General features: G+C 32.3%; 1 protein-coding gene across 2 annotated transcripts; it reads left to right on the plus strand.

Moving 5' to 3' along the window:
- Nucleotides 1-636: 636 nt before the first annotated feature.
- LOC139513095 (hormone receptor 4-like) lies at nucleotides 637-27660 on the plus strand. 2 transcript variants are annotated; one of them, XM_071301269.1, is made up of 6 exons: nucleotides 637-745; nucleotides 14145-15051; nucleotides 15621-15769; nucleotides 19752-19813; nucleotides 21705-23721; nucleotides 24571-27660. In XM_071301269.1, the coding sequence occupies exons 2-6, from the start codon at nucleotides 14156-14158 to the stop codon at nucleotides 24777-24779; spliced, it is 3333 nt and encodes a 1110-aa protein (XP_071157370.1). In that variant the 5' UTR covers nucleotides 637-745; nucleotides 14145-14155; the 3' UTR covers nucleotides 24780-27660. The 2 variants fall into 2 exon arrangements, with proteins under 2 accessions (XP_071157370.1, XP_071157371.1); XM_071301270.1 differs by lacking the exon at nucleotides 637-745 and adding an exon at nucleotides 11409-11724.
- The last annotated feature ends 279 nt before the right edge of the window (nucleotides 27661-27939 follow it).

A 27939-nucleotide genomic window follows, 5' to 3' on the forward strand; every position in this document is an offset into this window, starting at 1 on the left:
AATTTTGGCTCACATAAACGTTTTACTGATGGGTACAAACTTTCACCCTTACCGGAATAAATAGTGTGACATCACCGGAATAAATAGTGTGACATCACCGGAATAAATAGTGTAACATCACAACATAGAAAGAAACACTGTAAAATATCAATTGAAATGGCCAACGCAATCAAAAGACATATTCGAGTTTCTATTTGCAAGTGGTATGCTGATAATCCGTTTTGTCAGATTTCTCCAATGTTCAAAATCAGAAAAAGATATGTTAAAATCAACGACATGCAAGAACAAAGTTGACTTTCTGAATGATTATTAATTTTTCCAATAGTTCCAAAAATCATTGTTACTGGACAAGCATTCCGAATGTCCAAACGGTTTGTATAATCCTCGGTATAAACTAGCCCGATCGCTCACGTGGCCTTTTGACCATGTGAGCTAAAATTGATCGGTATTTTCTGTCAGATATAAATAGGGCGACCTTCACACGAACAGCATTCAATATTTATAGTGCACCTATTATCTAATGTTATTTAATAAAAAATGCAATTAAGTGACGTTGATACTAATATTGACGTTACTGTAATATACAAATAACAGTAGGCTTGGAAAATACCTGCTACTTGGTAAGAACAATCAATAAATCTTTTATGTGGAAGGATAAGTAGAACAGCTGTAATACGGTTGTGTGTACACGTGATTAAAACACCTAGCCTACCTTTTATTTATATTTTGACAGCACCAATCTTAGGTAAGAAATATTTACATTACTATTAATTCATTATATATATTGATACCAATTAATAATCGAGGAAAAAGAAATTTAAATAAATGAAAGAAAAACAAAAAATGAAAAGAAGACAGTAATAGGTGGCTATAAAGTGCATTTATAGAAACGAAAAGAAACGAAACGAAAAGAATCAAAACGAAACGAAAAGAAAAGAAAAGAAACGAAACTAACATAAAACGAAACGAAACGAAATAGGAACCAACGAAAAGCAAAGAAACGAAACGAAATAGGAATAAAATTTAAATCAAATTGAATATTAAGCCGATTATATTTATATTATTTATTGTCTAGTTTGATACAATTACTTTTAAAATTGAGAAAAAAAAACTTGTGAAATTCAGCGTAATTGTTAACAAGCCGCAGTTTAGGAACTTAGTTATATAATCTTAAATAATAAATTATTATTTAATAATAGGTTTATTAAATAAGTTCCTAAACTGCGGCTTGTTAACAATGTATGATATTTGATTATGAACTCTATATGTTATACTAGACATACACCATTAGGCACGGACCATTTGACTTTATTGGGGGGGGGGGGGGGGGGGGGGGTCTTTTTTTAGAAAAAACATCTTGGCTCTGATTAAGGTAAAATAATTATCTGTCCAGCTGCTACTGAAGCACTTGGATTGAAAAAAAATAATCTTGTCCATATTTTCCAATTAAAAAAACCCAAATGAATTTTCTACAATGAACAATGAAAACAATAATCTGTCCCGTGTAGCGTTCGAAAAAAAAATCCCGGTCCACATACAAAGATCAGACTCCCCCCTCCACCACCAAAAAAAAAGTCAAATGGTCTGTGCCTTAGTCGGTTTTATATACTTGTATGCTCCAGTGTACCATGAAACAGCCAGGATGACAATTGCAGGAACGTTAATTCCGAGAGGCCAGTCAGTGTTGACTCGCCCACACGAAAAAACACATAATAGTGGAGAAGCAGCAGATAACAATTTTCCAAACGACAAATTCCTATAAGCACCATGACTGAGACCATTCTTGAAAGTAGTCCGAGATTACTCTGACGTCCAACGGCTGTTTTGCCAGTGTCCACGCCCCAGCTTGTCTGGCAAAACAGCCGTTGGACGTCAGAGTAATTTCGGACTATCTTAAAAGCAGATATCATCCGTGTGATGACAAATTATTGAGAGATGTAGCTAGGGGCGATATTAAAAGAACGTTGGAACTTACAAATCACGAAAGAAATTGTATTGCCATGAAATGCAAAACTTTAGACTGAAGAAAAAATTAATGTGAACCAAGGCACCAGACACAGGGGTGATATATCCGATACTCCGAAAGGGCGAGTAGATCTTGCTTCACAAGCTACATCCTTCGTATTGCTCATGCAACTACACATTAGGTGCTAAGTCTCAATCAATACACTGACGTCACATTCAATTAAGAGAACGACAATTGGAAGCTCGAGATTGGAAGACATCCTTCGTCATCTGTATAACAGGCATTTCAAAACGTTCAAAGAATGCAGTGTAATTAAAGTGCTCAAAATAAATTTGAGATTCGATGACATCATAATCCTAAGAACTATGCCGCTTTAAAATAATAAATGATAACGTTAATCAGAAACCTCTAAATCTTGTCGATACTAATATTTTTTTTTGCATTAAATCTTAACATGTCATGCTTTCTCTGTTTGTCTGAAATGTAGAATAATCTGTTGGACGTGTATAAATCTAAAAACTGTATTTTGAAGTTGTAACTTTCTTTGAACTAGCTTTCAGTAATTTATATAAGTTTTGAACGATACTTTATGAAATTTATTTGTTGGTAATTTTGTTTTATCATGTCGAATTCAGAACTGATTTTTACATTGTTATATTGTTTTATATGTGTCTCCTCTATACTACTTATAGCTACACATAGTGCACGTTTTTCTTATTGTTGAAGACCGTACGGTGACATGGCTGCTCACATCCGCGTCGTTTTGGTCCGTGTTGGATATAGCTGTCTCCTTCAATCTTCAAAGTGATTTGAAAAGCAAGGTCGTAAATCAAAGTGTATCGATCAATTTTTTTATTGGTTTATGTTTGAAGCAAAGAGGCTGGGTCTGAATTAGTATAATAAGTTTTGAAGTGCCGGTAACAATCAAAGTATATCAGTATAATTTCAATCAACAAAGTATTTTTAAAATCAATAACAAATAATTTCAAAAGATATAATATATATAGATAATTTAGCTGATCTGTAACAATAACATCTTCATGCCTTATATATCATGTACTGTAGTACGCCGCTAGATTAAAACTGACGAGGAAAGGTAACACCTGGCCAACGAAAGCTCTTTTATGAGAGCCCAGGTGGTCGTGTGGTCTAGCGGGACGGCTGCAGTGCAGGCGATTTGGTGTCACGATATCACAGTAGAATGAGTTCGAATCCCGGCGAGGGAAGAACCAAAAAATTTGCGAAAGCAAATTTACAGATCTAACATTGTTAGGTTGATGTTTAGACGAGTTGTATATACATTATGTACACAGCCATGTATCACCATCATTGATGGCGATCCGATGGATACATCTGTTGTAGAGTTGTCACTGACTCAGACGTACTTATAAATATAATTATTTTCTGTGACTGTATATTACATGAATTTGTAGGATCCTTTACTATACATAATTTAGCTGATCTGTAACAATAACATCTTCATGCCTTATATATCATGTACTGTAGTACGCTGCTAGATTAAAACTGACGAGGAAAGGTAACACACGGCCAGCGAAAGCTCTTTTATGAGAGCCCAGGTGGTCGTGTGGTCTAGCGGGACGGCTGCAGTGCAGGCGATTTGGTGTCACGATATCACAGTAGCATGGGTTCGAATCCCGGCGAGGGAAGAACCAAAAATTTGCGAAAGCAAATTTACAGATCTAACATTGTTGGGTTGATGTTTAGACGAGTTGTATATACATTATGTACACAGCCATGTATCACCATCATTGATGGTGATCCGATGGATACATCTGTTGTAGAGTTGTCACTGACTCAGACGTACTTATAAATATAATTATTTTCTGTGACTGTATATGACATTAATTTGAAGGATCCTTTACTATAGATAATTTAGCTGATCTGTAACAATAACATCTTCATGCCTTATATATCATGTACTGTAGTACGCCGCTAGATTAAAACTGACGAGGAAAGGTAACACACGGCCAGCGAAAGCTCTTTTATGAGAGCCCAGGTGTTCGTGTGGTCTAGCGGGACGGCTGCAGTGCAGGCGATTTTGTGTCACGATATCACAGTAGCATGGGTTCGAATCCCGGCGAGGGAAGAACCAAAAATTTGCGAAAGCAAATTTACAGATCTAACATTGTTGGGTTGATGTTTAGACGAGTTGTATATATATATAATATATATAATATATATAATATATATATAATAAAGGCAATAAGGCACATACACTAGTAATACAATATTGTATATGTCTAAGTATTTTATGATCTTTTTTAAGTTTTGTTTTTAAATAGCTGGAAAAAAAATTAAAGTAATCCGTAATTTGATTTCGTTTCGTTTCTTATCTTTTCGTTGGTTCCTATTTCGTTTCGTTTCGTTTAATGTTGATTACGTTTCTTTTCGTTTCTATTTCGCACTTTATAAGCACCCTTTATATACCAGTAAAACGTGTTAACTAGCGGAATCACGTTTATTGATTAAACCAATAAATATATATATACAGACAGAGCAGTATAAAATAAAAAAGATAGTATTCCTATTTAGGGATAATGTTTGACATGTTTTCAAAGGAGAATCAACATCTACCATTTGTCTACCAACTGTTGTCAAATGAAAAATTATAACCGTTATATGTAGAGTGTATAATACTGAGGTATAATACATGTAATAATAGACTGTTGAGCAGCGGTTCGTCAGTCATTATATAAATTACTTGAAAATATATAATTATAAATAATTGTCTTTTAAAAATATACGTCTTTTTTTAAATATGTTTACATTTTAATACACAGATCTTTAATTATTATTCACAATACACTTGTTAATTTATATGTGTAGTCATTTAAAACAATCATATGGCTATATTTCCCATATGATTATTTTGCACAGTTGTTGTTCATATTATATTTTTGAAAAAGTCGCCAAATTCAATTTGACAGAATTTCTTTTTGTAAAAAATAATCACATATAATACACTGCTATTATATTGTTGTGTGTGTGTGTTTCCTGTGCAGTATTTTTTTTTATTACACATGTTTAATTCATTTCTATTGTCTGTGTATTGCATATGTTATTGTTTGTATGCTATATGCCCTCCTCGGGCCCTAATTTGATGAATAAACATAGTTTATTCAATTCTATTCTATATTATTAAACTTTATATAATAAATTTTAACAAAAAAACTCAGTGATATTCGACTGAAAGGGCGGATCAACCCAGTTTTAAAAAGAGGTTATCAAACCATTTTTATAAGGGGTCCCAACCCAGGATAAAAGGGGGTTCCAACTATGCATTGATGGTCTAAAAGGAGGTTCCAACATCCGGACTTCACCACCCCTTTCCCATCTGGTGCAGAAAAATTGGTATCGTTAATGTTATTTCCCCCCAGGACCCGCCACAGAGCTGTATTAAGTTATATGAGATAGTGCTGGACAAATAAAAAAAAAAGAAAGAAAAGGATGTACTTACACAAAATAAAAAAAATTTAAGATTGTAGTAGGATAATATATATATATATTTGTTAAAATTTAATTATATAAAGTTTAATAATAATATATATAAAATATGTATATAGATTGCCTAACAATGTAATTTTAACACACTTTTTAGTATGTAAATATAAGAATGTTTAAAATATTTAAAAAATGATGAAAATAAACGCAATATATTGCTAGACCAACCTGAGACTACTATAACACACCTGTTGTAGTCTCAGGACCAACTAGCTTTATCAAGCGTGCATCTATCCAGGTGAAATCGGATGTAGATGATAAGAAACTTTTGCAGCTCAATGTATATGCATGTTGCACTTGAATTTAGCTGCCTTGAAAATAAGAAAATTTTGCAGCTCAATATATATGTTGCACTTGGATTTAGCTGCCTTGAAAATACAAAATTTGTAGTTGAAGTTAGCAACGTCCATTGGCCAATATTACGGGATAAAAAGGACGATGCTTTGTACTAAATTATTCTTTATCTTTCCTGTATCTTTTCTCGTCTTTTTCGTTAAGACCATCATGTGCTAAAGTGTGGAGTTGGTGGATCCAAAAATTTTATCTTCTTCTCGACGTGGTGTTCCACTCGGTGTTGACTTCTATGATTTGGAAAGTAACATTATCAAAGGATGTTTCGTTGAACGAAGATGTCTTGTGAGAGGACAGTTTTTGTTGGTTTTGTACGATGAACGATGGTTATTGAGCCGAATATTAAATTTGTCCATTGTTTCACCCACATACTGAATGCCACAAGTGTCACATGTTAATATATAAATTGTGTTCTCCTTTTTACGGTTGGAATATAAGACTAGGTGGTATAATTTTGTTTAGTGACGGAGCTGATGAAAGAACTGCTTGTATTGGCAGCTTTACATTACAAACAATCCCTTCGGCCACATTGTTTGTAGCAACCGGGAGATGGAGTAGGCTGCTTTGCTAATACAGATGTCACTAATTTGTCACGGATGTGTTTAGGTCTTCTGAAGGCCATGACTGGTGGTGATGAAAAAACTTTTTTTTAGATTATAATCATTTTCTATAATTTTCCAATGCTTCTGAACAATGGATGACAAAATTTTAAAATCAGGATGGTAAGTGAGTATAAGGGGTGTTTTGTTAGCTGCTTTATTCTTATCTTTGTACTCTAGAAGTTCTTGGCGACTAGTTTTGTTTGCCCTTTCGAAAGCGCTATCCATCAATGTTGTTTTTGTATCCTCGAACAACTATAGGTGTTTACGTAGTTGTCCAAGTCTAGCATTTTTCGTGTTTTCAGTCCAGCATATTCTCTTGATTCGCAATGCCTGGTTGAATGGGATACCACGGGAGCAGTGTTTAGGATGGCAACTTTTAGGAGAAAGGAATTGATGTTTGTCCGTTTGTTTGGTATGAAGGTCCGTTATAATGGTTCCGATGTAACTCGTATGCATATAGTATCGAGGAAGTTTATTTTCTCCATAGATGATTCATATGTAAATTTTATTGAATGGTGGCGAGTTACAGTGTTCTAGAAATTTATTAAGATGTTCTTGTGAATCTGTCAATTTGAAATCAATATCGTCAATGAATCGGAACCATGATAAGGGCTAAAAATATATAAATAAGCAAATTTACAGATCTAACATTGTTGGGTTGATGTTTAGACGAGTTGTATATATATATATATATACATTGATTGTATCAAGAGTCTATCTAAACATGAGAGTACATTTTATATGGCCTTCCATATACCGTTTCGATCCCTAACATCACTGAAGAGACATTTATTGTCGAAATCCGGATCTGGTGTACAAAAAAACATTAACACCTTATGTTTGTGGCATAACATCGTGGCCACAAGTTAATTGTTTTCTGTTAAGTATTAAATTTATATTAAGATCCAAATTTCGTTGTAGAAGGGTCTAAATACAGCACTAACAACGTTTTCCAAAGGACCAAATAAAGTGAAGAAGTATATTAAAACAAAACGCATTTGACTAACAGGTCGAACAACTGATGTTCTTTAACCCATGCTGACTGCCATTGGCGATTGCCAAATAAAATTGATCACAAGATGTAACAAAATGGATATAAATTTAATACTAAACAGAAAACAATTAACTTGCGTGTATATATATATATATATATATATATATATATATATATATATATATATATAAAGACATAACAGCATTCCAAATTCAATGAAATTATTTCCCCAAGTAAAAATTGTGTAAAAAAAAATTTTTTCTTAAAAAAATATGTAAATTCTTAGAATCATATTTTTGTAGATTTGTAGAATTTTAATGAAAAAAATATCATCTACTATTACGAAATGATTCCTGTTGTAAAAAATAGTGGTTGCTCACCATTTACGAAAATGCCCACCAAAATACATGTCATATAGTTTGGATATTAACAAATCATATATTAATGGAGAAAACGTCCTGAATTAATTGCTTGCTGGAGTAAAAATATATGAAATTTAACATCCTCTAAACATTTGTTTCGTATGCATTAGTCTTACTGCCTCACAAAAGCATCTGCAACTTGCCATGCGGGGTCCTCGTTGACATGAGTCGACATTACACAAATAGCATTCATTTACAATTAAATTTGGGGAACTTTTTTGTATTATCTACTGAAAAATATCTTTCTATATTTTGTGTAATAGTGTAATATATCAAGTTTTTTTTCCAACCACAATACCTGAGAATATGATTTGAAGTTATGCACACTTCTCTTCCAAATTTTCCATCAATGATTTCGATTACTTTGATTGACAGATGCATCTCCAAAGAATTGAAATAATTTCCTAGAGTTTCGTAAGCTGAAGGGGTGATTTTATAAAGAAAAATAATCATGAGTGAAATAATAATGAAATCGGGGTTTTACGTTTCAATCCAAGTTGTAACATTTTTGATTTGACATATTATTTTTTTTTAGAAATAGTGTCCGAGCACGATTACCCGCAAAAAGCCTAGTAACAATAAGAAATAATTATTGTTACAATATACTTCCGACTTTGACTTTAATTCCAATGGAGAAATCGGCGATTCGCCTTTTAGATGCAAACTTCAAATTATACAGTTTTAATTGGGTGTTTGATGTTTGAGGTCATGTATTTTCAGGACGACCACAATTGACCATACATCAATATATATGTTCTTTGGATTTGGTCAACTAGGATGAAGTGAGTCAGGATCCCAAGCTAGGTGAAGCGTTTGTCAAGCGTATACCTGTTCGCTACACGAACGTACTATATATGTGTATGTTACAAGCGCATGCATGGCAAAACGCTACAGATACTTCTGAGACACATTTAGGGCACGTTGTATACGCCTCAAGATCGTTCGACATTTACTTGTTCTTGAACATATGCGGGCCGTGTTTGTAACATACGCCTGGCACAGTTTCAGCGCTTCGTGAACGTATAAAATTAACGTACCCGTGGCGTATCAAAAACGTATTCTGGTGTAATACCACCATTGATTTCCCCCTGTTAGTCTTTGTTAAATTTGCGCCTTTCAAAAAATTGTGCAGAATTTATCTTTGTTTCAAATAAAGAATACTTAGCATGAGTAAATTTTTATCCTGTCCAGTGCTATAGAAAAATGTAACCTCAAGTTTCATAAATATTCCATAAAAATCACAAATGAAAAATAATGGTGCTTTGAAATACCCAAGATATATGTTCCCATTTGCTACCCCCTGGTGCTGCTGAAGATAATAATACACTTATACACAAATAGTGACATGCGCATTGTATTGGCCGGACAAATAGTCCTAGTACTATTCGTCCGGCTAGCCGAACAAAATGTTTTTGACCCAGAATGTGTTGCTGCAATAAAATGTAGGAGAGTTGTAATGGCGGTACCTTCATGACGAATAAACGGTAAAAAAAAATTGCCAAATGACGTTAACGGTAATTTTTAGGTGCATAACGATAAAATGTACACTTTCTTTTAGACGATAAAAAAATCTACTGATTTTGACGAATCACGATAATTTTTCCCCAAATATTAAGGTAACGATAATTATCTGAGACCTCTGACGAATCACGATAAGATATTTTGACGACTCACGATAAGTACTGATATTTTGACGAATCACGGTAAAATTTTAAACAAATTGACGATAAAAATGCTTTTTAAAAAATAGCTGAAAATGACCGTTTGACGCCTGACAGTATTTTAGGGCATTACTACCCTCTTGTAGGATTACTTACGTACAACTCTCAAATTCAAGGGAATATTTTCGACCTTTTTTCGTATGCAACCGGACGTGACGTACTATGATTTGGTAGTATTACACTTACAAGTATTTAACGAAAATTTCTCTGACATTTGTAGTGGCATACGTGCGTGGATTTTCAAAAAAATACTAGCGTATGAGAAGCGTACGTCGGTGCTATACGCTGATGTGTGACGCTTGTATTAGCGAGCCTAAAAACATTTTTTTTGGAAGATTTTCAATTATTTGGGACCAGCATATAAGTTTTCGTGTGTGATAAATTGATTGATTAATTGTTGGTGTTTTAATGCCACTTCTATGAGCCATTTTTTTGCTTTTTCTTTGCGGCCATTATTTATTGGTGGAGGAAGCCGGAGTGCCAGGCACCGACCTCAGTCAAAAATGACAACTCACAATCTCAGTGTTGACTCTGGGTAATTAATGAAAACAGTAGGAGAACGACTTACAATGTAAACCATTCGGCCACCGATGCCCTGTGTGTCATAATCATAAAAATCTCACCATTGATACCATGCAGGATTGAAATTTTGTATTTGCGCCAAACTTCGTGCAAAGCATTATCATTGATTGTTTCATAGCATTAAATAGAAAAGGGGGATTTTGTGGCAATTAAAATCAAGATTTTTGTGGAATATCCACATGCAGACTTTAAAAAAGATTTTGGTTATAAATTTTTTAACATAGATTTACTCGTTTGTTGAACTATGATGTGCTAGCATTTATTGTTTACAAAAAGTCCCAAACAACCTTTAAATTAAAAAAAAAAAACGTGTGCTTAGTCACTAAAGTCGACCGCACACTTATCTAGAAGGTGTATATTTATATTTGTTTTAACCAATATCTTGTTTTAAGAATATATCTTTACCTAGCACTGCATGCAATAATCCTCTCTCCATCAAGCACCGAATTGCCAAATTAAAGAGTACACTGTGTTAGAGGGGAAAGGCTGTATATTATCTATAAAATTTCCATAGGGGGCCAAAATGTTTAAAGTCTGCCCCCCTTTTCCCTCTTATAATATACTGGCTAAATGTGAAATGGTCGTCCACTATACACCTTAATTCATGTATGCCCGTTTAAAGTGTGGGTGTTGGATAGTAAAAGCCAAGGCGAAAGACTCTAAAATGAATATCAGTCAAAGACAAACCGATCGACAACATGACAAAAAACGAAAACGACCCTAGGAGGCAACCATTTAACTTCAGATCACTTCAAAAAGGGGAAGGTATTATTTTATTTGTCTGAGTAAGGATTCTTTTTTAACCTTTTCAAAGTCAGTTCAACACTTTCAAGATATATATTTTTCAAAGGATTTGTAAGAGGATTGTCTTAAAATTAATTACTATACAAATCCTTGATTTTTCCAAATTTATATAACACTATGAGGTATGGGGAAAATCTGGATTTAGAATATTTTTATTTTATCATCTGCTTGACCAGAATATTTTTTTTCTTCAAATTAGGGATCAGAATATTTTCGTTAAAAAAAAACCAAAACATCACCCTCCCCCTTTTTTCTAAATTTAAATTGTCGTTCTCTAAAGACACAGCAACACGAAACCCAACAAAATCCAATGGGCTAACTATTAATAAACCTGCAGACATAGACAAGTCGATATGGAAAAGCATGAATCAATTAATGAACTCTGCTGGATTTGTAAAGTTTGTTGACTCGCGACACGTGTTGTAAAGTGAAAGTAGTCCGATTGTGTATGAATTTATCCAATGCAATGGCAATATTTTGGGTCAAGTTCAAGTTTAATAATTAGGGCAAAATAAGAGGGATGTGAGATTCTAATCTCATTCTGCAGGGAGAAAAATGGGGCTATGAAAGACGACGAAAAAAAACAACATGCTCGAAGATTGACTTACACTGGTTAACCTCGAACGACACAAAACCACTGACTGCACCAGATGGCACACCCGACATAAACGTTACACACAATGTCAAGTTCAAGTCTATTTACACATGTTTCATAAATCAAATAATATATTAAAATGCCCTGTCTATAACAAAAAAATGAGTAAGTATTTCGAAAATCTGTTTTTTTTTTATGCTAGGGCCTTGTATATTTTTATTAATCTTGTCATTATTGACCTATATTCTCCAATATTGTCCCAGATTTTTGACATGAAGTTGAACAGGAATGCAAACTTTTATGTGGCACTAGACCAACTGGATTTTTGTATTGCATGAGGAACACGCATAACATGTGCTCTTAAGTATACAACATATAAGGTCATGACATTTAATGAAAATAAAACTTTAATAATACATATGCTTTAAGTCTATTTTATAGTATATTGTAAAAAATATTGTATATAATATATGACACTGTTTTTTTCTCCATTGCCAATATTTTATAACTATTGACAGAACATCTAGTGCCTGTGGTTGAGGTTAAAAAAAAAGCAGTGGCTATTTTTCTGGCTCTGAATGAAATATCTTAATATCTATAGAAATGGGTATTTTACCAGCACAAGCAATATAGTGAATTTGTTATTTTGCAAGTTCTGCTTATTTAATTTCTACTTTTGAAAAGTACTATGAAAGTGTGCACTGTCAACATAAAAGATTCAAATAATTACTGATATATACCAGTAGATTAAGAAATAATTGATGCAAGCTATACTTTGTGGTAGTTTTAATATGGGTATAGACATTATATTTGTGATTATTTTTGGTCGAGGGAATATAATGCCTAGTTTTTTGCCTACCCATGTTAAAACTGCAATAAAGTATAGCTTGTTTAATTATTTCAATTCTGATTAGGACAATTAAGGTAATTTCTATGTCCAATGTGTATAAGTGTAGAGCTTTTGTGTCGGCATTTCCATCAACCTCCCTTTTTGTTTGTAAACAAGCAAATGACTGGCAATGTGATTTTTCAGAGGGAGGAGTTTTGAACAGCCAGCATGAACAGGTGTCATATCTGGGTAAAAAAAAATGTCAATTTCGAATTGCAACACATTACAGTCATAATAAATAATTAGTAACAACGTGTGCATCATTCAAGAGTTTGAAAGTGTTTTAAGTTATTGAAATTTATCAAATGCATGCCAATTTGATCAAATTCATTACTTAGCAGTAGTCGATGTGTGTGCAAACAAATTTTATAGGATTTAGAGCATGGGTTTATTCACAAAGTAAAAGAAGCACGTCATATATTAGAATAAGAAAACAGCTAACCATTTTTGAGACACATAAAATCATTTAAAAAACATTTATCAGTCAAAGTGTAAATAACTATTAAGAAATCATAAGAAAAAAAAATTAAGAAAAATATTGCATCATAAATTTGATAAAACATTATGCAATAGTAAACAAAGTCAATCACATTGCTTCAAAAATTAAACTTGCTTTTGAAATTATAGTCCGTTATTTTAACTGCATATGTTCAAACAAAATAAATTCAATCTTTGATTCTGCTTACCTAATGCCAGCAAAATAACATTTTCTATTTTACCAGCAACAGATTCACTATATATTGCTGGTGCTGGTAAAATAGCTATTTCTATAGAAATAGGCTTTTGTGCCAGCTTGAATAAAGATATTTAATCAGAACCAGCAAAATAGCCACTGCCTAAAATAAAGGTATCATTCATTTCCATAACAGGGCAAAAAAGCTTGAAATGTCGAGATCTTCCCAGGATTTCCAATCTCGCCGCGATATAGACTTTTTGTGCTAACGCGGTGTAAAGCCAACAACAATCAATCAAACCATTCCAATCAGATTGTCAGACAACTCATAAAGGGAGTTGCTGCCAATAAATGATGACAATTTTTTCATTTTTGCCAATTATCTTGAAAACTCTTAGATAGATAGGTCATTGAAGGTAGAAACTATATATATGCAGCTGAGTTTGCAGTGTAAATTTTCAGTCCATGTTTTAGATTTAAAAATTATTTTTAGATAAAACTTAAAAAAGACTTGCTCTTTATAATGCATTTTTATGTTGAATAAGTTATTTTCTTTATACATATATTGACCTCCAGAATATGTTATCTGTTTTATCTTTAAAACAACACAGTTTTAAATGTGTGTGTTATTGTTTTATTTTTCAGATTTTTAGTGGACGTGCCTTTAATAGCTTCCTAACCCCTTATCCTTTTGCGAAATTCTATTATTACATTAGAAGCAAAAATAGTAACAACAGGATATTAATATAAAATAAGAAGATGTGGTATGATTACCAAGGAGACAAACTCTCCACAAGATATCAAAATGACACAGAAATTAACTACTATAGGTCACTGTATGGCCTTCAACAATGAGCAATGACCTGGCCCATACCACATAGTAAGCTATAAGAGGCCCCGAAATAACAATGTCAAACAATTCAATTGAGAAAACTAATTTTTATCATTGCTTAACCAGTTAGTTATAGTTATTTGCAGGAAAGCATATAATCACTGTTATTACAAAATGTTTCTTCTATACAGATTGATCAAACATGGAGTCTGGATCTGCTGATGAGGATGCAGAGAGTCTGTTCCAAAATCTCAAATTGAAAAGAAAGCGTTTGAATCATTTAATGACTAATGATGGATATTTCAAATCGGACACTGGTTCAACAACGGATGGTTCAGATAGTGGATACATTAGTAGTGAATGTTTAAGCTTAGATAATAAGAAGATTAAAGACAGACAAAACATCTTCAAGCCTCCACTCAACACTGCAGCTAGGCCATTAAGACCAAATAGTACCAGCTGCCATGTCAGGGGAAGCATTTCATCTGTCTCATTAGACCAAAAAGATTCTCATGCTTCAATATGTGTGAAATCACCAAAAGGAGAAAAGTCCTTTTCACAAGAAGACCTGTCAAAATTGTGCACTTTGCCATCATCTCATTATGTTTCTGTACCAGGATTGTTTATTGTTCCTGGACATAAAAATATATTAGGTCATCCATTGACACCTTGTCCAGTAACTCTAGCTCAGGAAAGAGATGGCAATACACAGCAGCCTGAAGTTCATCTTTTATCAGCTCTCCCTAAAGGATACGTCTTAGCCATGGTGCCAGAAAGTAAGAGTTTGGATCTAGTTAGTCAGGGTTGTAGACCTGTAGTGAGTAATATGTCCAAAAGCTTACTGGCTGAAAAGCTTAACCAGAAACAACAAAATGGCCCAGATTTGACATGTAATAAGGAAAAGAAACAAGATTATTCTTTTATTCATCATTATATTAACAATGAATTTGAATATAGTGGTGTTTTAAAGGAGAATGAAACCGATTCCTTAAATACAACGACAGATAACACAGACTCTGATACCTCAGACCAATTACTTTGTGCTATCTGTAATGACAAGGCTTCAGGAATTCATTATGGCATGGTTACATGTGAAGGGTAATATATTATAAATTTTAGCTAAACATTACCTCTTGTAAAATCCTCTTATAAAATTAGTTCTGAACAGAATTTTCATTATTGTGACTTTTTTAAACTCGCATGCAAATGAATTTTGCACAAATGGTTGATTATTATTATCTTTTGACTTTTCATATTTGTATCATCTCTGAAATTCTGGGTAAAAGATTAAACCAGACCAGTGAAAGGTGTCCGTAAGTCTGTAAAAATTTGCCCCTCCACTCTTGTTTTTTTGTTCTCAAGGATAAACAATCTTTTATTGGTTAGGCTAAGAGTTTATTCATTACTGTTTATCAGTGTATTGATCACTATGCTTATCTGAAAGGTTTTGCCCTTTAACAATATCAATTGCTAAAATGTTTCACCAAACCATCTCTTTAAACTAATCTACTGGTGTCTGGTAATCCAGTTTAGCTCATAGCCAATGAAAGGTTGTTAGTATGAAGCAAATGCAGTGTAATAAAAAACTTACTGAATGATTCTTTTGAAATTTATTTTGATGTAAAAGTATTGTAATTTTTTTTATTTTTTTTATTTTGTTTTTGCAGGTGTAAAGGATTTTTTAAGAGAACAGTACAAGGAAGGAGAATCTATAAGTGTTCAGCAAAAGAAGACTGTGCCATGAATAGACTGCTTAGGAATCGATGTCAATATTGTAGATTCAAAAAGTGTCTGAAAGTTGGAATGGTCTTATCAGGTAAAGTTTTGTTTACCTCCTTTGCCTATAACATTTCACATGTATATTATGGCATAAATGCCCACTTATATTAGCTTTAAAATTAACAAGAGGTCAAAATGCAAGTTATTGTCAAATACCATGAATACTGTGAAAGAACTGTGGAAGATGACACTTGTAAACCTTATATTGAATGTTCAATAAATAAATGATCATCAGATGTGTTAATATTAGGCCTAGAAAAAAACAGAAAGAGAGAATTTGTAGTCAAGTTCAAAAAATTTCGTCAGATTTTTCTCAGGAACTACAATATAAGGGTTTCAGGGTTTATATAAGTCAGCTTCACCATGTGATGCATTTTCAGATTCATCACACAACAACTTCCTGTTTACCGAAATATTTGGGCTGGGTATCATCAGCAAGCAGTAGTTTACAGTTTCATTTGTTGAAAATTTGTTTTTATTTAAAAAGCTTTCCAATATCTGGAATCTCCATACTACAATTTAATTATTCACACATACATGTATATATTAAAGAATATCAGTTGTTCGACCTGTTAGTCAAATGCGTTTTGTTTTAACACTTCTTCACTTTTTTGGTCTTTTGGAAAATGTTTTTTGTGCTGTATTTAGACCCTTCTACAATGAAATTTGTTTTACATGCACACGTATAAAAATTGCGGTTTTTATCCAACTCACTCATAGGTTTGAACGTAGTTTTCAATTTAGACTCGTTTATATATTTATATATATATATGATATAAAAATAATCCTAAATTACGCACCTATATTTAACTTTTAAAGCAAAAAGAAGCAAATTTAAACAAATAAAAGATATTAACTTGACCATTTATGCTTTCTCTAATAAAGAATTCAATTTCTTTTGTTGTATTTCAACCTGAAAAGATAACATTTGATCAGCTACCGTAGTTTATTTTAGTAAAAATCATGATTTCATAGAGAACTTCTTTCATGTGCTACTGCTACAGAAATAAGTCTATTTTTTGTTCTTCAGATTTAAGGCAGAAACCTGAGTTATCCATCACACTATGGATTTTTTTCTGTCACGTTAAAGAAAGGATACCAGCTGTTACAATTTAAGATAAAAGTCTGCAAAATATAGCATTGTCCAATCAAATATCATACTGAAAAAAATCTACAATATCTGTCACAACTCTTATTGCACCAGTTAAAATCAATACTATCATTGAAAAATTCAGAACAGGAAGTGAAAAATCTTTATGAGCACTCCTTCTACAAGGATTTTAGTAAAATCATCTTTCTTTAAACCCCACTCCAGGAAATGGCACAGTTATCTAAAGGTGGAAGAAAGATACTTGAAATATGGGAACTTGTAATATTTTAATTGTTTTGTATCTGGAGAAGATGTGGATACATTTAAGAGATTGCTATGGATACAGTTATTTGCTTTTATTTTGAAAACAAGGAGCTAGGTTAAAATTGTAAATGGAAAAATGTATCAGCATGACAAGATCAATCTACTCTAAAAAATTGACAACCCTTTTTAAGTAATTTTAAGGAAATTTTGTTGTTTTTGGTTATTATCTTGAATATTATTATAGATAGAGATAAACTGTAAACAGCAATAATGTTCAGCAAAGTAAGATCTCCAAATAAGTCAGCAAGACCAAAATGGTCAGTTGACCCTTTTAAGGAGTTATTGATTGCCCTTTTATAGTAAATTTTTAACAATTTTTCGTAAATTTGGTAAATCTTTTACAAAAATCTTCTCCTGAAACAACTGAGATGAATTTAACCAAAGTTGTAAACAATCATTATTAGGGTATGTAGTTTAAAAATTGTGTCTCATGACCCCGTCCGCGAACCAAGATGGCCGACATGGCTAATAATAGTACATAGGGTAAAATGCAATATCTAAACTCAAAGCAGTTACTGCCCCTGAAATGTTGATTTGTGCTTTTTTTTGCAGTTTTGTCTGTTTAATATCCAAAAAACATAAAAAGCTAGGTAACTAAAATATATATGTTGCAAAATTGATCAGCTACACAGAAGGAATCCATTGAATATGCATATATACAAGTTTCGTCCATGGCAACAGACATTGTGATTTCTTCAATAATATACAAAAAAACTCACACATTTCCCCTCACAATCTTCTTTTTATCAATTTTTATTAAACTTTGAAGCGTACAAAAAATCTTAAAATGTCTGATGTTGAAGTTTGTCACCAGAAAAGGACATTTGACGTCTAACTGGACAGTGCCAAGGACTAGATCAACATTTCAGAGAATTTTTAATTTTACACATTGAGAGTGTTGACCATAAAGAAATAAGTTTAGCAACTTGAGAAAATTGGATATCGCTTGATATTAACTCTTGTTTTTTAATTTTAATAGTAATAATTAACTCACTGAAGGCTGGTTAATTATTATACAAATGTATTAAAATTAAACAACTCTAGTTAATATCAAGCAATATCCCATTCTTATCTATAAATATCCTATTTTAAAAGTTTTTTAATAATCAAAATAAAACATTCATTGTAATCTTAGACATCACTGAAACCATTAATATATTAAACCATCTTAGAAAGAGCTATTATAGAATATTGCCATCAAGGAAAGGAACTTTATGATAGGATCACACCCATCTTATAGATTCACCTGAAATTGATATCAAAACAAAAGTAATCAATAAGTAATATTTTAAGTAGTATGTGTTCTGGTTCTATGATTCAATGATATTTTATGCCCCATTTATGGGCATTATGTTTTCTGGTCTGTTTGTTCCTCTGTCGTTCGTCTGTCCCGCTTCAGAAGTTGAAGTCCAATAAACTTATAACTAAGTATACATGTTCCTTATGAAATGATCTTTCTAACTTTAATGCCAAATTAAAGTTCTGACCCCAATTTCACAGTCCACTGAACACAGAAAATGATAGTGCGATAGGGGCATCCATGTACTATGGACACATTCTTGTTTGATACTCGTTTACAGTAATAGATAAACAGTAATCATTGATAGACTCGGAGTGTAGTGTTATTTGTTTCAATGATTTGAAGATATTTTTAAAAACTGTCAGTAATAGATCGATAGTAATTGGTTTGTATAATCATTGTCAGAAAGGAAGTGCAGTGTTTTAGAGTTTCAATAATTTGAGCACTTTCCAAGAACCTGTTAGTAATATCTAGTCAACAATTATTGGTCAATGTAGTCATTGTGTTAAGTTTCAATGATTGCATGATCTTTACTGATACTGTCAGTAATTTGTCTATACAATGTATGTATATAACCATTGTAAGGCTAGGAGGGAAATGTTTACTTTCCATGATGGTCTTTTCAGTTGTCTTTCTTAGTGATTTCTCTGTTTATTCCTTGATAGACAAGGATTGAAGTGTTAAGCTCCCATGAATTGGTCTTAATGTCAGGAATAGGTCAACAGTTGTCTATACAGTAACTGTTGGACAGGGAGTGTTGTGTTAAATTTCAATGATTTAATGGTCTTTTTAGATCTGTCAGTGATAGCTGAACAGTAATATTAATGGTCTCATATAATTTTAATGTAACATAAGGATAGAAGGAAGAAAGCTCCCCTTTCATTTTTTTTTCAAGTTTCTGTTTTTTTTTCATATGATTTACCATAACTTGAGTTTACTTGGATTGATTAATTCACAACTTCACATAATTGTTGGAATTTGTGAACATAAGTCACCATTTAATTTAAATGTTTTTATTGTTTCAGACTGTCATGATTGTATACCGGTAATGTTCTTTTTTTAATTAAAAAAAAAATTCTGGTCTATTATTTATAGAGTTATGGGACTTTTAATAGTCATGATTTAAACACTTCCTATATGACTAGTCTATGGGTATGCATGTTTTTTAACAGAACCATTTTTTTGCTTCTGATAAATGCCTTCAAACTATCTCATTTATTTTGCAACACAATATGGGCTTAAAATGTACTCTTGGCACAACTGTTTATTTGTCCTGTTATATGTATGAAATTTGTTTATTTTCAGCTGTTAGAGAAGATAGAATGCCTGGAGGAAGGAACTCGGGGGCTGTTTACAACTTATACAAGGTATACAGGGAAATGATTTCTTTTGCCAAAAAATTTAAGCACATTGTGATTTCTATTTTTCTAAATAGCTCAATTTCTCCTGCAATTTGCCATTTTGTGCGTGGGACATTTTAGCGAAATATTTCGAAATTGCTTGGGGATATTTAAGGGCAGAAATTATAGCCCATTTTAGCTAAGATTAATTCGTTCTCCTGTGTTTTCATTACAGGGCTCGACATTAACGCTTGTCCGATTGTCCGGGACAAGTGCACACAGGTGTCGGGCAAGTAGATTCACCATACTACTTGTCCGATGGGACAAGTGAAAAATCAAGGTCAAATAAAAATAGATCAAATTCAAGACTTATACATTCCCAAAAATATGAATGATTGTTTTATTGATCATACTTAATGGAATAATTATTCATTGATTGAACCAGAGACATATAAAACTTGTATAATATGTCTCCGATTTGGAGTATTGAACACATGCTGGCAGCCATTGACCAGGGGGATATAAATAAGGGAAAAGAAACCAATGTTAATGTATCTTCTTAGTATAAGCTTCCTTGAATTAGGAGCACCTCCATATGGAGTTTTACCTAAACTTTAAAATATTAAATTAAAGCATGTTTCATTTAATTTTGCTTTTATGCATAACAATACATTAAAAGAGGTTTTATTTGATAAGATCTATGACATGTGATATAAAAATTTAAGATGAAAAAAAAAAAAAAAATCTAAAAAGGCAGATTTTTTAGTGAAATGTGTATGTACTTCATGATCATATATCAATGTATATACTAATCAAAATAAATTGTAAAAGTTTGTTTTGACATCATCAATAAATTAAATAGGTTTACTTATATACATGTTCAAGAGGGCCAGGTGTATTTACATCCTTGGTTTACCACTACTAAAGAATGAATAGGTCCATAGGGGAACGTAGTGGTTTGGGAAGAAATGATGATTTAATGATTGACAAATGATAGTGACATTGAGTCAGAGAACACAGTCTTGCAAAAAAACTTTCATTCTGAAATAATGAAATGTATTTTGATGCGGTATTCATATAACATTACAAAATTCTCCTTTCATTAGGTACAATCAAAGCCCAAGTGTTATTATTGCATAAATTATCAATATGTTAGATTTTCAATTATGAATTCGGACAAGTGAGTTAAGAGTTCGGACAAGCTGATTTTCTTGCCACTTGTCCGAAGGGACAAGTTAGAAAAAATGTTAATGTAGAGGCCTGCATTAGCCCATTTTTGCACAAACTTACCTGGTTGAACAAAATTCGCCATACTAAAACCATGAACAGTAATTGATGTTGGTTTTAGTTGTTTCCATTGAGATAAAGAAGCCTTCATATTGTGTCGAATAGCTGATATTTTACAATGATGCAGATAACCTGATAATCGATTTATCGGGCTGTTTTTGCGTCTTTTGGATGTGTTTTCTTAGTTTCACCAGCAACAGGAATATAACTTGATAACTTCAGGTCAAACTTATCAACGTCGGTTCAAACATTATGACGTCGCTGATATGTCCATTTCAAAGTTATTAAGGCTGGGTCAAAGTATTTAAAGAAATAGTATAAGAAGAAATTTAAATAATTTATTTGTTCTCGTGAAGCAGAAGAAAAGATCATTAAAGCTAGCCTTTCTTTTTTGTTGTAAACTAATGAATAATAAAGGAGGAGGTATGATAAGGCCACTTCTTGTCCCGTTGCATTCCAAAATATGTTTTTTATTAAAATAAATTTGTAAAAAGAAAATCAGAATTTATGATGCAAGTTCTTATTATCCAACTTCTTGTACATGTTGTATAATTCACATATTAAGATAAAAACATCGAAAAAATTCTAAATTTACTGAATACAATTTTAATATTTAATGATTTTACTTTAGGTTAAATACAAGAAGTACAAGAAAAAACAAGATGTGATGTCTTTATACAAAGAAGAAGTTGGAAAAGTTAAATTAATTGAAGATCAGGGACCAAAAATGGTGGAAAATATTACTGAACCAAGTGTTTTATGTCATAGTGACAGGAAGGACTTATCATTTGAGAAAAAACAAGACAATAGAAATGAATATGGAAACGAATGGTCTAGGAAACAACAACATTTGACTGCCTCAAAAAATAAATACATATGCAAAATACTCAATTCTCCACATGAGTTGTCAACTAACACAGGTAGTCAACAAAATCAGTTGCGAATCCTTGAAAATATGGTTCAGTGTATTCCACAAGATGAGAAAACTTATGACTCAAAGTCTTCTTATGGCAATGAAAAACAAGATTATAACAGTTCAATTAGTTCTGATAGTTCTTCTTTTACCTATTTCACTCAAGGAAAGTTTGGTTTAAATAAAAACTTAACATATCCTCCCGGAGCCACTTCAATCACAAAACATCAGGAAAATGCTGTTAAGAAGGACTCAAGTGTGTACTATGATCACAGCACTAAAAGTGCTAAATATTTATTTGTTGACCAGGGAGAAGATAGCTCAAGTTTAAAGTCTCCTGTGACTAACCATGATTTATCATTTGAAGACTTTGACAGACCTCACAATATTTCAAAACCTACTATTCCCTTATGTAGAGAAGACAGTCAAGGATACACACATGATGAAATTAGTTTTAAACAGCCACAACCTAGGATACACCAAATCAGAACCAGTAAAAACAATGATAGTACCGATTTACACCAGTATGGTCAATCAAGAAGTTCATGGGAAAATGCCAATTTTCCACTTTCTGAAGACCATCTTAACATGTTCAAAAGAGGAAAGACTTCTAAGCACCATCATCATATCTCACAACAGCCAGGAAGGTCTTCCAAACGTCATCGTAAAATGGGCCTTGATTTAACAAAAATTCCAGGAAATAAGGATATAGCATATGATCCTACAAGTCTTTGGGTGAACACCAACAAAACATATTCCCAATCTGATGTAGATTCAACAGATAATGTTTCTGATAAAAAGTGTTCTTCTTATAGAAAGCATAATGTTGAAGGTAGAGCAGCAACCAAAAAGACATCAACTGTTACAAAAGACAAATCTGAAAAGAGTCATGGTCAGTTTGGTGCTGACGATAAGAAAGATTCAGAGTGTTGTTCCATCTTGGGAGTAGATTTATCTAGTCATTTGAACTCAGACTCAAGTTTATTAGAATCAGAAGGAAGCTCTGATTGTACAGAAAAAATAAAAGACCAGAATAGCTTAGTTTTTAATACAACTAAAAACTTCAGTGTCTTGCCTCAGTATGATGACAGTCATATTAAAGTTTCAGAGAGCCATACTGCCACAAATAAGGATGAAGGGAGTGAAATCACCAAAGACAGCCACGAAATTAACAAACCAAATTCAAACATTCAAAAGCTATCGCCCTGGTTCCAAAGTACAGGACACATACAAAGTTTCATAGGACAGAACGATAACAAATTATCTGAAATCCTCAGTTGCCTTAAATACTTAAAGGTTGAGTTTGATATCAGCATGATTAATGACTCAGCTGATAAAGTCATGAAAAACATGTGTGATGTAGGGGACAATTTTGTAACCAATTTAGTCACGTGGACAAAACATCTTCCCTTTTACAGTGAAGTTCCTACCGAAGTATATTCTCAGCTTCTAACAGAAAAATGGCACAAGTTAATTATCTTATTAACATCAGCTCAGCCAGTTTTAAGAAAAGTTGAGATGTCGACTACCTTTGATGTATTTCATCAACAAAAGTTGGAAAATGTGAAATTTTGTTTGAAAAAATTGTTCAAAAAGAATTTGGGGACTGGCATCATTAGTTCAAATATGGATTTGTTCATCAGACATATGTGTAAAATCATGTTTACATTTCATTTATTGCTGTTGAAAGAAGAAGAGTGTGCATGCTTGCAGGTCATATTATTACTCAAACAAGGTAACTGCTTTTATCATGTTTATATTCTTTTCTACAATCCATGACTGTGACTGTCTAAAGCAATTTTTCTTGATTATATCCAAATTGACCTTAGACAAATATTTTTCTTAAGGCTTAAATAGTAGATACAAATTCAAGTGTAAATTTCATCATACATGTAGCAAGTTGGGTTAGAGGGTTTCAGACCCCGGTTTCAGACCCTCTGAAAACAACGAATACTAGTAAGGAGTATAAACGTAGTCATTCTGATTCAAGTTTGACTATTAAAACCCCAAATAACATACTGTCTATGTTCAATAATAATTGTTGCTATTGTTCATTATGTTCATAAGTAATGTTCCATTAATTTCCTCAAAATTAATTGTAAAAAAAATAGATGGTAACTTAACAATGCTTAATAGGTAAATTTATAGCTTTGAACATGAAATACAGTGTATATTAAATTCATTTTATGGGAGCTTATAGGGTAAGAAACAAAAGTTAAATAACATTTAAGGCCAAGAAAAATTCTCAATTTTACACTGGATATCACAAACCAAAAGTGATTGATTTGCACAATCTTCCTTAGGTCAATTGTAGCAAAGAAATTAATATTTTCCTGAATATGAAGAAATAATGTGATGTGGAATGATTGCAATTAAGACAACAATCTACCAGAGACGAAAAATTGTGGATGTTAGCAAGATCTATAGGTCACTTAATTGCCTTCAACAATGAGTAAAACTCTACCTACAATTTTATTGAAATGCGAATAGCTTTTAAAACAATTATGACAACATGGCATATATTTTCAAATGCAGTTTTTGCTTATTATGTTTTATTCATGTAAACAAATACAATGTTTTCCAGGTGATGGGCAAAGAAATGAAATAGTTACCAGAATTCATGATCGATATGTTGAGGTGTTGAAAGGTTTTACTGAGAGTGGTCATGGAGATGTTGCAGACCATGGTCAGCGCTTGAACAAGTTATTATTACAACTCCCAGAAATACAGACAGCTTCAGATATTCTAGTGGAAACAAAAATGATTTATATTCCATTTTTTCTAAATTTGTGAATATGTATTTGTTAAACCCACAATTTACCAATTGAAAATGTATACTTACAGCCAATTGTATTGAGTGTGTAGGGAAAGGTTATAGGTTTGGTTAGCTTACTTGCTAGCTGAACTGTGAAGTCATTATTAGGTTAGGTAAACTACCCACCTTTAAGAGTAGACTAGTCCGACAGATAACCAATGTATCTGTCTGTAGGGTTAGGACACTTCGAAAGGAGGGAGTACACCTTACCTGATAATGACTTCAAGCAAGCAAGCTAACCAAAAATATTACCTTTACCTACTCACTCAATGCAATCAGCTGTAAACATCATCAGACAGTGAAACTGTCTTCATGTATATATACCAGATAAACAATGACTAGCTACATGTATGAAATACATTTAATTTTAGATTTTGAAAGCTTACCTCTATTGATTTTTAATTCTGCAAAACTCTTAGGTTCTTTTTGCACAACTACAAATTGATATTGAATAACTCTTGTGTAAGACTAGATTGATATATTTATATATCATGGAAAAACAAAAACCCAACAATTTAATTCATTTTAAAACCATTTAACTTAAGTTTTTCTATTTGTCAAACAAAATAAATATCAGCTATCTCTTTTTCTGACATCTTTAAAAACTTAATAATTATGTTGTAAAATTTTGATATTTAACCAAGTAACAAGTCTTATCCAGATTCAAACTGGTGTACTATTAATTGACTAAGGGATCATTAAATGTACATAAGGCATGTTGAGGCAGGATATATTATTGTAAATACTTATTAAAGTTTGAGAGGCCAGTTTAAGGGGAATTCTTGTTGTGATTTATATGTTATCTGTAACTTATTTATGAAGTAAGTACCGTCATGACTGTAATTGTGCCTTACTGTTGTTTACATTTCTTAAAAAAAGTTTAATCACACCTGCCAACTGTCACTATTTGGGGAGATTTCCCCCATGGGGCTCCCAAATTGAAATTTAAGAAGAGACATTTTGTCGACAATTTAAGACTTCATCTTCATTTATCAGTAAAATATTCCATATTATGCCCCCACTTTATTTTTTATCTAATTGTATTCAGCGTGTCCTTTCATCAGTTCATTGGTTCTCGCTACAAATAGTTCTGTCACAATATACTCAGGTACTACTGAACAGAATAACTTCACATATTTTGTCACCAGCTTAATAGTAAGTAAGGAGTTGCATAGTGTGGCCACTTTTTAGATCTGACTTTCATCTACCTCCTATTTTTTTTATGCTTTAATGAAATGAAATACAATTGGTTACACTTTTCTATAGTACGACTGAAACAGAATGACTTCATATTTCATGTATTTAGTGAGCAGCTTGTTTATGATGGGTTGTAAGATGTGAGCCCCTTTTCAATCTGTACGACACCTACTTCCTGTTTTCAGATACTTTGAATTATGCTTGGGGGTATGATGCTTAGAGCAACAACTTGTTTAATCTTAATAAAATTAGTTTCGCATTAAATAAGAACCCAATGAACAAATTGAAAATGCAAATACATTGTTAATTTTATCCTCATCTGGACCTTTAGGCCAATGTAAACTATTTTCATTTCTTAATAAAACAATTTGAACAATTGACATTTTCAGCAGAAGCAGACACACAGTCAAAAGGGGTGGGTGCCCCCTAAAAATTTAAATAAAAAATTTACTGCCATTTTTTTCCCCTTCAAAATATGGTTTTCCTGATTCTCAGGTGTTAAGTCTTATTTCATTGTTGAGTTTCAACCAAAAAAGTTTAAAAAATCATTTCATGATGTATAAGTTTGAGTTCCTACACAGATGAAATAGTTCTGTAAGTGTTAATAGGCTTTTCATCTTGACCCAACTTGAGAACATTTTGTTTGAATTGTAAACAATAACAGTTGTTTTTATGGATTTTATTGATGTAAACTTTCCCTTTCTCTTATAAACTTCACATAAAACCTTAGTTACGTTGGAGAGAGAGTAAGGTACAGTTTACACGATAGTAAACTTCTTCAAAATTACCTCTATTTCCGGTACTATAATTATTTATGTATCATGTCATAGAAGAATGTTAAAAGAATAGTTCTCAAGCTGCTATTATTGTTTTTTAGCTCACCTTAGATTAAGACCAATGTGATCTATTAAGATCACTTGACACCCATCATCCTTCATTTATATTCCATAGTAAGGCTACAAGGTCATTTATATTCCATAGTAAGGCTACAAGGTCATTTATATTCCATAGTAAGGCTACAAGGTCATTTCCATTCCATAGTAAGGCTACAAGGTCATTTCCATTCCATAGTAAGGCTACAAGGTCATTTCCAGGTTTTGTATACTTGGCCTATCCTAGATTTTTACTTTTAAAAACTTTTCAAGAATTGTTGAATATCTTGTTGCTTTGATAATCTTTATTCTACTTGTTGAAAAATGCACCTTAATCATGATCAAAGTTAAAAAACAAAAAATACCAATGGGAAATTGTATTAGACATTGATTTTATTATCCAAAATTAATGAAGTGACATTAAATCCTGCAAAAGTGTGCTTTAGAAAGTATGTTGTGACTTTTGTCATTACAAAATAGGTAAATAAATTTTTACAAAGATCTTAATATAACCAAGTGAAACCATTGAAATCATTTATTATTTGATACAAAGTCAAGAGGAATATCATTTTGAATCAATAATCATATCAATCAATACCTTAGATTTAGCTTCATCTGAAGTTTAACTCTCCTAAGCCATTGGTTTGGAAGGGGTAGTTTTACCAGGTGAATGATTCTGACTCTTGAAGAGTCTTTGTTTATTGTTATTTAAATTGTTTATTGTTAGCTGGAACATGCCTTAACCATTTGTTGTATTTGTGTTTTTGCAAATAAACATAATTGTCTGTTGTATAGTGTTGATTACTCTTCAAGGCATATATATGTGAGTTGTCCTTGACCTTTCATTAATCAAAGATCTTGCTGTAATTTAATAAGTTTATTTAAAGGACTTATAAGTTGGCATGATTCATATTTTAATTTTCTAGCTTTATCGACATCATTACAGCACAAGTACACACTAAAAACATCTTGCCTGCTTTACTGATCATGATTGAAATTTATAACTGGATGATATAAGTTTTACTACAGGTATTTCATAAACTAATCATTATCAGTGATCCATTCAAAT

This window comes from Mytilus edulis, chromosome 2, assembly GCF_963676685.1.
Source record: "Mytilus edulis chromosome 2, xbMytEdul2.2, whole genome shotgun sequence".
Lineage (NCBI taxonomy): Eukaryota > Metazoa > Mollusca > Bivalvia > Mytilida > Mytilidae > Mytilus > Mytilus edulis.

What these genes read in the sequence shown, in the direction of transcription:
- LOC139513095 (XM_071301269.1), top strand. Translation starts at nt 14,156, where the DNA reads ATGGAGTCTGGATCTGCTGATGAGGATGCAGAGAGTCTGTTCCAAAAT. An exon ending in AGTTGGAATGGTCTTATCAG is followed by an intron (nt 15,770 to 19,751) that starts GTAAAGTTTTGT and finishes GTTTATTTTCAG; the next exon opens with CTGTTAGAGAAGATAGAATG. An exon ending in CATATTATTACTCAAACAAG is followed by an intron (nt 23,722 to 24,570) that starts GTAACTGCTTTT and finishes AATGTTTTCCAG; the next exon opens with GTGATGGGCAAAGAAATGAA.